Below are 10,915 nucleotides of genomic sequence, written 5' to 3'. Positions count from 1 at the left end.
AGGAGGGGCGGGGGCGGCGGGGAGGGGGGCTCGGGCTGCGTGTGCCGGAGCTGGCGGGGGCGGCGGTGCGTGCGCATGACGCGGGGGGAGGGCCTGGGCCGCGCGCTCCCGGTCCCGTTGTTGTTGCCGCTGGAGGCTCCTCCGAGGCAGCGGGATCGCGGCGCCGAGAAGCGCCCTGCAGCGGCGGCCACAGCGTGCGCGGCGGCGCCTCCCGGCCTCGGCCCCCGGCCTCCAGCCTCATGCGCTAGCCCCGCGCCGCCGGCTCCGTAGTCCCGGCCCCGCCAGCCCCGCGCGCCCGCCCGCCACCGCCGCCGCCGCAGCGCCGCCCCGGGCCCCGGCCGGGCCCGCCTCGGGCCCCGCGGCTCCAGAGCCATGAACTTCCAGGCGGGCGGGGGGCAGAGCCCGCAGCAGCAGCCGAGCCTGGCGGCGCCGGGGGGCGGCGGCGGCGGCGGCGGCGGCGCGGGGGGCGGCGGGCAGTTCGGCGGCGCGGGGCCGGGGGCCGGGGGCGGCGGCGGCCCCTCGCAGCAGCTGGCCGGTGGGCCCCCCCAGCAGTTCGCGCTCTCCAACTCGGCAGCCATCCGGGCCGAGATCCAACGCTTCGAATCCGTGCATCCCAATATCTACGCCATCTACGACCTGATCGAGCGCATCGAGGACTTGGCGCTGCAGAACCAGATCCGGGAGCACGTCATCTCCATCGAGGGTGAGCGGAGCCGGGGTCTGCGGGAGATGGGGCGCGGTGGCCCGGCTCGGCCACGCTCTCCCCGTCCGGGGTCCTCGCGCCTGAGATCCCGGCCACGCGGTGTGCTGATAGCCGGCGCTGCAGAGCGGTCGTCCAGGCTTCGCTGTATCTCGTCCGGGGACACCGGGGCTCGGGGCCGGTCCCGTGCCAGGCGACACGTTTTCTGCTCTTAGTGCTCTAGGGCGCGAGGGTGGTGTCGCTCCCGGGACAGGTGCGCTCAGAGCCGCAGAGGTCCGGGAGGCTGGGGCCAGAGCTGGCCAGGCCTGGCGAGGGAAGGTGGGCGCAGCGGAGGGCCTCGGCGGGCGGGGAGGTGGGGCCGCTGTCCCGGCCCTGCCCCGTGGCGGGGCGGGGGATCGAGCCTCCCGTTAGTGGATGGCAGCCTTCCCGGGCCCAGCGCCTACGGGCCCGGAGGGTGGCGCTCGCGGCTGCGCCCTTTTCCGAAGCACACCCCCTACGCTGCCGCTGCCAGGCGGGCGCGGGCCGGGCCTGGCGTGGGGCTTCGGCGGCGCGACCGCGTGGGAGGCGCCGGCCGGTACATCCGCGCCTTCGCCGGGTCCCACGCGCACCCGGGAACCGCTCCGGAGGCGGGCGCGGGACTGCGGGGAGCTGACTGACCTCCATGGACACGGTTCGGGCGTCAAATGCCTGAACCCCGGGCCACTGCCCAGCCCAGCGCTCCTTTCTCTAGGCTCTTGGGCCCAGGACTTTGGCTGCCAAGGGGGGGGGCAGAGGAAGTGGGTGCCCGCTGCTGGCACATACCCCGCCCCCCTGATGTGGTGGGGACCCGCAGCACCCACAACAGCCTGGTGGCACTGTGACCTTTGAGAGCCCAAGGGGCAGACGGGCCTCACCCTGGGTCACCGGCTTCCTGTCTGGCTCCATTTGGAGGAGGACCCCACCGGCAGGTGGTGGGTTCTGGTGTCGTGGAAATGCAGGGGAAACTGCAGGGGTTTTTGGGTGATGACATGGAGTTGTGCGCAGGGGCCTGTCCACTTCTTGGGCCTCACAGTTAGGGCCACGTTCTCATCTTCTTTTGTGAGGCTCTGGGGGCTCCCTCACCTGAACACTCCCGTTCTGCTGTTGGAGGTCCCGCTAGCCAGGGAAGGAGCATTCAGTATTTTGGGAGTAGAGGACCCCATTTGGAGCTCTCGGAACGTTCCAGTCTGACTTCCTCTGTCCTTTCCCCAGTCGTCTTTTACCTCTTTCCTCTCAAGGCTGAGTTCGCTGTGAACTAATTAGGCGACAGGAAAAACTCATTAACATGGATCTGAGTAAATGGCCTGAATCACCGTTGCAGCTGGGGACCAGGAGATGGCATTGTGCGAGCCCAGGGCCCTGAAGAGAGGAGACCGGATTGTTCTCCTAGATCTGAAGCGGGTGGGGCAGGGAGAGTGGCCATTCCTTGTGGCTTCACTGTCCTTCCGAGGAAGCAGAAGTTCCCCATGGGCTCTGAGATACCCCAGCTCCTTTTGTTGAAGAGAGTTGGTGGGATAGTCACGGAAGGGACAGAGGGAAGAAAGACCCAGCTGCAGAGGCCCTCCCCAGCAGGGAGGGGCAGGAATCAGCCGGATTCCCATCCAGCTTCAACTTCCTTAACACTGACCTGTGACCGCCCCGACCCCCCCCCCCCACCGCCCCACAACACAAACCCCAACTCAGGGGGCCTCTGGCCAGGCATCTTCTGTGACATGAAGGCCACGGTTCCCGGGATGCACTGAGTTTTCATCCCAGTCTTGAATTCAACATGACAGGCAGAATTTCCCCTCTTAGAGCCCTCCCCCGTGACCAACTTCCCCATTGCGGTTTGGAAGTACCTCATGTTCCGTCTGCTTAGCCTGGAAGCTTGGTATCACCATCGTGAATCCTGGGACCTGATGTCTCATTGTCACCAGGCCCAGCTGCTCCACACACATCCGTTCTCGGCTCTCCTGATCCCGGCTTCCCTGCTCTTTCTTGGCAGGGCCTCCCACTTCTTTCTTCCTGCTTCTCCCTTTGCTCGTGGCCTCTCTCCGAGGACCCACCTTTGTGCCCGCCCAACCCCTGCTTCCCTACTTTTGTCACCGAGCTCTAGGCAGGCAGCAAAAAACCCAAAAAACCAACCCAGAAAACTCCTTCTCCAATTTCTCCCTATACCCTTCCTGTGGCAGAGCCCCTTCTTGGGGGAGGGAGGGGAACAGCTTCTTGGGCGCATTTCCCTCCTCCCTGTGAACCTGACTGAGCCCCCCTGCCAGGGCCCAGCGGCCCTGGGTCCACGTGTTCCATAACACATCTGTAGCCAGGGGAGGCCCGTCTGTGTTTACGAGGGCCAAGCCTCTTAGCAGGAAGGGATGACATTTCCTAGTGTATAATAAGCTTCTGCCTCACTCTGGTAATACTTCGGTGAAGGATTTATTTGTCCCAGCTCTGAAGGTGACCTAGGAGACGCAGTCAGAATCCACTTGGGACCAAGGGAACATGGTGGCACCTTGCCCACCTGTCTTCTCCCTGCTTCCTTCAGTCCCCTCTAACCCTGTGACCAGGGCGGGAGGAAGCAGAGAACGTTCAGCTGTCCTGTTTCAGGACAGGGCTTGAGGCGGGACAGAACTGTTTCCGAAATGTTCCTTTTCCACCAAAGGCTAAGGAAGGAGAAAAGGTGCTCATCCTGTAGTTCTGCGGAATAAAAGAAGTGTGACGGGGAGGTGGGGTAGAGGGATAGAAGACTGAGCCGCGGGCAGAGCCTCCAAGCCAGTCTCACCTCCCTGGGTGGGGAAACTGAGGCTCGGAGAAAGACACTTGCTTGGGTCTCCCAGCTATGTCCTAGAAAGAGGGCTGCAGAGGAACTGGGCCTCGGGCCAGTTGGGGGACAGCCTGGCCACGTGGGGCCTGCTGCTCACACCCGGGCCACGTGGGGCCTGCTGCTCACACCCGGGCCAAGTGAGCCAGGAGCCAGGATGAGTTGTTGGGAGGAGCAGCCTCGGGGTCCTGGAGTTCGAGCAGGGGTGGGTCCTGCAGGCCCAGGGCAGGCCGGGGAAGCGCGCCATGGCCTCCTGTGCCGTGTGGCTGCTCCTTGGGCAGGAACTGGGCTTGGTCAGCTGGTGACTTGTTGCTGTCCCCTTTGTTTTCCTCTCAAGATGTTTTTTCTAAACAATGGAGTGCCTCTGAGCATTCCAACAGCAAGTCACCCTTCGAAGGCTTCCTTAGGCTCTGCTGGCCGGACGCCAGGGCGTGGGCTCTCTTACTCCCTGGGATCGAGGGAGGTCAGCAGGTGCAGCTTTTCCTGGTGGGTTCAAGCCGAGGCTAGAGAGGGATCGTGCCCCTGAGCTGTGGGCAGGGCGTGCAGGGTAGGGCTTGGAGGGAGCGGGCAGGGGGTGCCCGCCTCAGCAGCGAGGCTCCCTCGCAGGCCTGCCTGGGACTCGAGTTCGTCCCGCTTCCTCTGGGTCCAGTGACGAGACCCCGGCAGCGCCCTTGGAATGCTGTGACACAGGTGGGGAGCAATGGCAGCTGTTTCGGAGGCGGGAAGCTCCGTTTCGGAGACGGGGAAGCTCTCTTCGGGGCTCTGTTACCCTTCTGCCTCTTCCTCGGGGTAGCTGGTCCCCAGCCCGGTGGTAACACCCGCCTGGGGGACACGTTTCCGGTGCTGCCCGCAAGCGATCTGATTCAGTAGGTTTGAGATGGGGGCCCAGGGATCTGGGTTTGTCACTTCCCCGGGCGTGCGGGTAATTAGTTAGCTGCGGGAGTGAGTGTCTGGTGGGGGCCCGGAGGCTTAAGTGGGACTTGGCACGGAAGCGCTCCAGGAATTTTGAAAAGGAGGGTACCTGTGTGGGTGCTAGTGGCCCGGGAAAGCCACGTTTGTTCCAGATACGTTTATTTAGTTCCGACTGTGTGGCCCAGTTGCATGGAGCCCAGCGGAAGGCGGGGAGGAGCAGAGGAGGGGGCCACGCGGGCACTCTGGACCGCAGGCTGAACGGAGCAGCCCAGAGAAGGGGCTAGAGTGAGGACTGTGAGTGGTGGGAAGAAAGCCCAGATTTTAAGAAACCCAGGGTCCTCCTCCAGACCCCTTTCTTCAGGGTCGCAGGAAAGGAATGGAAAGACCACCGCCTCGGGCTGTAGAACTTCAGGAGGCAGAGAGATGGCTCATTCTGCCCCCTTCCAGGCTGTCCTCTATCACTGAGCTTCTGCTCTCTGCCTGGAGGAAGACCCCCTACAAAGAAGACATTCGTCCTCCTAAGCATCCTGTAGCTCGGCCTACTGACTTTCCTCTACCTTTTCTTTCTCAGTTGGTCGTGTGCGCCAGGCATGGGGTTCCCGGGGCAGAGCAGCCTTGCAGAGGCAGCAGGGGAGGGGGAGAGTACGGTGGGGTGTTCGAGGAACAGCAGGCTGGTCTGCGCATCTGGGGCACAGAGTCCGGGGGGACAGGCCAGAGGACCCTGGTTGGGGAGTTTTTCATGCTTTGTCCTGTGTTGATTTATTTACACCCCGCCGTGTTCCAGGAGAGCACGTAAGGCAGTGCAGAATCCTGCAGGAGCTGGGCAGGCGCGTGAGGGTCGAGGCAGGAGCATTAGGGCAGGTGCGGTGGAGAGCAGGTTCTTGAGGCTGTGGGGGGTGGGGGGGGCGAACGGCAGAGGGAGCTGCGGTCTCAGGGGGAGCAGGTGGGAGGGGAAGCCGACCCGCAAGTCCCTAGTGTCCACACTGCCTTTGCACGTGAGCCTGCCCTGCGAGCTGGCAGGGAGTCCGTGACCTCGGAACCTCAGGAGTGGGGAGGGGGCAAAGATACCCTTCTGGAAAAGCAGGCTTAGGGGAGTGGAGGCTTGGGGGCGGGGAGGGGGGCAGACTTGGGGCCGTGAGAACTCGCGTGTCCGGCATCACCGGAACCCCAGCCGGGGACCTTTGGCTCACCTTCTCTGTTTAATATGCAGGTGACTTGAAATTGGTTTAACCGGAATTGCTTTCCTTCTGACCCCTCGCTGACTTGCAGGCCGAGGGGTAAAGGGAAGGTGATTTCGGGATATGGGGCTGAGCCCTAGGGTGATGGAAGTGGGAGAGGGCGGCGGGCTGGAGCACCCGATCGAGGATGTACGCATGGGCTGGTCCCGCGTCGCATGGCTTAGCGTTGTCTGCCTGCCTGCCGGTCGTTGTCGTAAGGCCTTTGCAACACGTGGCGGGTCTCTTTCCAGGTATGCAGGTCTCATCCCCATTTTGCAAAGCCTGGGCCTTAGATTGAGTAGCTCAGAGCAGTGGGAGCTGGTTTTCCAGCTGCACAGCCGGTGCCTCCCCTGTGGACGTGGACGGACAGATGGGTGGACACACGGATGGATGAGCTTTGCTGGGTCAGACCGGATGCCATCAGCTCCCCTAAGATGCCTCTCAGGGAAGCTTTTGGACCTTCAGTTCAACCTGTGGACGCTTAGAATACAACTGAGAGAGAACTTAGGGTGGCGAAGTTCTTTCCTGCTGTGATCTTCTGATGTCTTGAGTCCCCCGTCAGATGGTGGCTCAGGGAAGGGTCTCTCCCCTCCCTGAGCAGCGTAAAATATATTTAAAACATTTAAGTAGATGTGGAAATGGCAAAAGTAGTGCATGCTTATGAAGGCACATTCAGATGGAGAAGGAAGTAGAAGGAATGTGCCCAGAGGTACGTGCCGCCGGCTGCCCAGTCCGGGTCCGTGGGTCTGTGTTCTGCCGCCGCTTATCCGTTGCCAGCGACTCTGTGATTGATTTGCTGTCGTTGGCATTTCCCGGCAAAGGTGGGATTTTGGTGGAAAACACCCCGCAGGGAGAATGGGAGGCCCTGCGTCCATCTCATCTGGTAGCACCCTGTGCGGGAATTGGGAGACCGGGGTTCTTGTTCCCGCCAGGCTGCGACTGGCAGGTCACCGGGTGCTTGACCTGTCTTCTTTTTATTATTATTTTTTAAAATACGTTTTATTTATTTATTTGGTAGACAGAGGTCACAAGTAGGCAGAGAGAGAGGGGGAAGCAGGCTCCCTGCCGAGCAGAGAGTCCGATGTGGGGCTCGATCCCAGGACCCTGAGATCATGACCTGAGCCGAAGGCAGAGGCTTAACCCACTGAGCCACCCAGGCGCCTTGACCTGTCTTCTTTCGAGCCTCGCAGTCTCTTGTATCTGTGCAGCTTGCCGTGACTCCACACACGGGCCTTGGACCACTTCAGTCTTGGTTCTCTGGCATCGGGTGTAGCCTGTCCGCTGTGCAGGCTCCCCCCCCACGGTGCTCCAGGCTGAGGTTGACTTCCTGCACGTTGCCCTTGACCGGCGCTGCCTGGCTCCCCTGAGGGAGCTGGTGATTGCAGAGCTCCTCTGGGTGAGATCTGGGCGTTTGGGAGACACGGGGGTAAATAGCAGAGCCTCCCTGCAGGGTAGTGCCCCATAGGCTTGCTGAGGGTATGCCTGGAGGGGCTCACGGCGGGACCTGGCAGGGAGCGAGCACACAGTGAGCACCTGCTGCTGTTTTAAAAGGCTGAAGGGCGCCTGGGTGCCTCAGTGGGCTAAGTGTCTGCCGTCAGCTCAGGTCATGATCCTGGGGTCCTGGGATTGAGCCCCGCGTCAGGCTCCCTACTCGGCGGGGCTGGGAGTCTGCTTCTCCCTCTGCTTCACGCACTCTCTGTCTCTTTCCAATAAAGAAATAAAATCGTAGACAAAAAATGCACAAAAAAGTAAAAGGCTGCAGGGTGCCTTTTAAAGACACTTTTTTTGTTTTTGTTTTTGTTTTTTTTAAAGATTTTATTTATCTACTTGACACAGAGAAAGGGAGAGATCACAAGTAGGCAGAGAGGCAGGCAGAGAGAGAGATGGGGAAGTGCAGAGAGCCCGACGTGGGGCTCGATCTCAGGACCCTGAGATCATGACCGGAGCCAAAGGCAGAGGCCTTAACCCACTGAGCCACCCAGGCGCCCCTTTTTCCTTGTTTTATTTTGTTTTGGTTTGATGACTAGTGATAGTCAACATTAAAACGATTTTGGTCATTTGCATTTTTTAAAATCCTGTTCATGTCTTTTATTCATTTTCCTTTTGGTTTGTTATTCTTTTCCTATGGCACGCAAGATAGTTTTAATCTCTTAATGTGAATTTTTCCCGTCTGTTGGCGGGAAGCCACAGCCCTCAGACAGTGCTGGGTGGGGTGGGGGGCGCCCAGACCCCAGCGGAGCTGACCAGGCTGACCTCTGGGCACCGAGAAGAGCGACCCCATGACACGCGGTTTCGGAGGGATATGTCTGCGCTGTTTTTCGTGCTTGTTTACAGTGGGTGTTTTTCTTTCTCTTTCTTGTCTGTCGGCGCCCCTCCTTGCCACCGTTGGTGTGCCCGCCTACGCCACTTTCCCTTTTGCCTTTTAATTTGATGTTTTGATGGCTTGCAAACCCAGAGCCCCAGCTTGGAGAGTGGGATTCGGGCCGGTCCTGGCCCCTCGGGATGTGTGTGTCTGTGTGCACAGTGGGGCGGGCGAGGCTGGGAGTTCGGGGACCCCACTCGGGGCTCGCCCTGCTCCCTCTGCTGCCTGCTGCCTCCCAGTGAGGGGCCGGCGGCCTTCTGTGCCCTGAGGATTTTTGGTGAATCAGGCCCTATATGAAGGCCCTGGAGCCTTTGGTGTGAAGAACTATGAAGCTTTGGTGCCTTTTAGTTGTTTCCAAGCACTCCTCTGCTCGGTGATGGCTTCTAGACTATTCTAGATTGCTTTACGTCGGGTGATGTGGTGGAGAGAATGCTGGGCGTCCTTCCTCGTCTGTCGGGGTGATGGTTATGGAACCTGGTTCTGGGATCGCGCTGCCTAGATTCGAATTCCAGACTTACCAGTTGGCGGCTGTGCCACCTGCGGCGAGTCGCTGAGTCGCCCTGTGTCTTGGCTTTTCCTTGTTGCCAGAATGAGGTGAGCAAACGCCCGTTCCCTCGTGCAGGTGTGAGAATGAAGCCGGCGGGTGCACGTGGAGAATTTAGGTGGTTGTCATTCCCTCGGAAGTGCCCGTCCTGTGCTGGGTCCTGGCCCGTCCCTCATACGCCAGGTGCTGGTCGCCGCCTTCGCAGGGTGGGCGTGGGGACTGAGGGCACGAGAGTGCGTGTACCTTGCCCAGTCCCTGTGGCCTGCGGCCCCTCCAGTGGCACTTAGAGTCCGCGCTGGCAGAGTTTGGTTAAGTTGGTACAGCCTGGCGGGGCGAGGAACCACCCCAGGATTTGTCTGAGGTTCCGGCGGATGGGCCCAGACCCCGGACCACAGCTTGTCACAGGAGTGTGTCCCGTGGGCCAACCAGCATTGCCTTTATTTGATTGTTTGCCCGCTGACTCAGTCCCGCACTGTCCGGCTTCGGAGGCGTCCTTTAAATGTTCAAGTAGCAGTGTTAAGGTTTAAAAAAAAAAAGAGGAAATGAAGTGAATTTTAATATTTTATTTTCTTTAAGTCAGTGTACCTGAAATGTCATCATTTCCACGTACAATCAATATGAGAAGTTATTAATGGGTTTTAAACACTGTTTTCTCACTCTGTCTTCGAGCTCTCCCTATAGCACCACTCCGGGGATGGGCTGAGCCTCCAAGCACTCAGTAGCCCCGCGGCCCGTGCATGCTGGGGAGAACAGCTCTAATTTTAGCCCGTGATAGACCAAAGAATACCTGTTTGTGGTAAAAAGTGAATACAAAAGTGCATCCTTTTTGACTTTGCTTTCTGAAGTATTGAGTAATAATAACGTGCCTTGGGGCACCTGCGTGGCTCAGTCGGTGAAGCCTCCGCCTTCGGCTCAGCTCCTAACCCTGGGGTCCGGGGATCGAGTCCCGCATCGGGCTCCCTGCTCGGGAGGGGACTCCCGAGGGGGGGGAGCCTGCTTCTCCTTCTGCCTCTGTGCTCTCTTGATCTCTCTCAAGTAAATAAATAAAATCTTTAAAAAATCATCCTAGGAACAGGCCTTTCCTGCAGGCCCGGCCGTGCTCCATGAGCCGGGCTACAGGCGTGTGGCAGCCGCGCACCCGCTCCGCCGCGGTGATGGACTGCAGACGGATCGTGGAGAAGGGACCGATTCTGCAGTAGCTTTCCGTGGCCATGCGTTTTCTGAAAACCCGAAGACCACTGCCGTGACGAGGGCGCCCCCGCAAACCCTGTTAGGGTTGCGGGGTTCTCACGCTCCACACTTGGGAGCCGCATTCGTGTGGTTCTGCCCCAGGCTGGAAGGTGGGGTGTGAACCCAGCCCCTTCTTGCAAGATGAATGCGTTGTGTCACGGCCCCTCGCAGGCAGGGCCTCGTTACGGGTGGGTTGGCCGCAGGCCCCTGTGTGGCTCGCTTTGGTGCAGCCCCTGTGCGCCGCCCTGCCCCCTCTCAGGCCCAGGCCTCCCTGTTGCCAGCCTAGAGGGTGATCCTGAATTCCGGGCAGGGGAAGAAGGGCTGGCGGGGAAAGGCGGGGCCGGCTCCTTCCCTCTGCTGCGGGATGGGCGGGAGGGGCCCCCACGCTCTGGGTTGGTGGCCCTACCCAGGAGTGGACGTGCAGGCGGATGAGCTCTCCATGGTCAGGACTTGTGTGAACAGCATGGTCTGTGGACTAGCTGGCCATCTGCCTCTCGGCCTGCCACGAGGTCGCCCGGACTGCTGGCTTGCGGGGTGCACACCGTCCGGGGACAGGGTGCTGACCGCGTGGCTGGGACCACAGTGCACAGTTGGGAGAGCAGCGCGCCCAGCCCTCGAGCTCTGCAGGACAGGAGGGTTCAAGGTCACTGGGTAGGCTTTTCTTTTCTCTTTTTTTTTTTTTGCATTGCGGTGACCTCCTTCCAGCGCACCAGGGGCGGTGGGCTGCATGATCGATCCCCTTCAACCGTGACCCATGTCAGTGGTGCTGAGATGCGTGTATCCAGCAAATGTCACAACAGTCTCTCCACCGCGTCCTGGCATTTGAGGCAGGGGCTGTTTTGTAGGGATTTTCGGTTTATGTTTTGCCCTTGATTTCTGCTGAGTTGTATGTATATATAATAGCGGGATCCATATTTATATCGTAGCGGAGAGGTTGTAAGTGTGTGCAGACTCTGGGAGACAGGCAGCAGAGCATAAAGCCCCCCTTCAGCCAGCAGCTCTGGGCTGGCTTCTTGCTGTGTCTCAGCCCACGTCCCTACTGCGCAGTAAGGCGGCTTTTCTCGCCCCGTCTGCTCAGAGGTGAGGCTGGGCAGTCCCTCGTGATGTCTTCGATGGAACGTCTCCAAGCCCCCTC

The 10,915-nt window shown here is 60.2% G+C and overlaps 1 protein-coding gene across 4 annotated transcripts in view; it reads left to right on the top strand.

The window, feature by feature from the left end:
* The first annotated feature begins 354 nt into the window (after nucleotides 1-354).
* Nucleotides 355-10,915, top strand: part of AGAP3 (ArfGAP with GTPase domain, ankyrin repeat and PH domain 3) — a 51,472-nt gene continuing 40,911 nt past the window's right edge. For all 4 annotated transcript variants that reach the window (XM_046020432.1, XM_046020431.1, XM_046020435.1 and 1 more), the window contains exon 1: nucleotides 355-703. In XM_046020432.1, the coding sequence (XP_045876388.1) occupies nucleotides 373-703 (331 nt within the window). In that variant the 5' untranslated portion in view covers nucleotides 355-372. The remainder of the gene's footprint in view (nucleotides 704-10,915) is intronic.

The sequence above is a fragment of the Meles meles genome, chromosome 10, assembly GCF_922984935.1.
Source record: "Meles meles chromosome 10, mMelMel3.1 paternal haplotype, whole genome shotgun sequence".
NCBI lineage: Eukaryota > Metazoa > Chordata > Mammalia > Carnivora > Mustelidae > Meles > Meles meles.
Note: the sequence above shows the minus strand (reverse complement) of the source record. Positions and strands in the feature narration are given on the sequence as shown.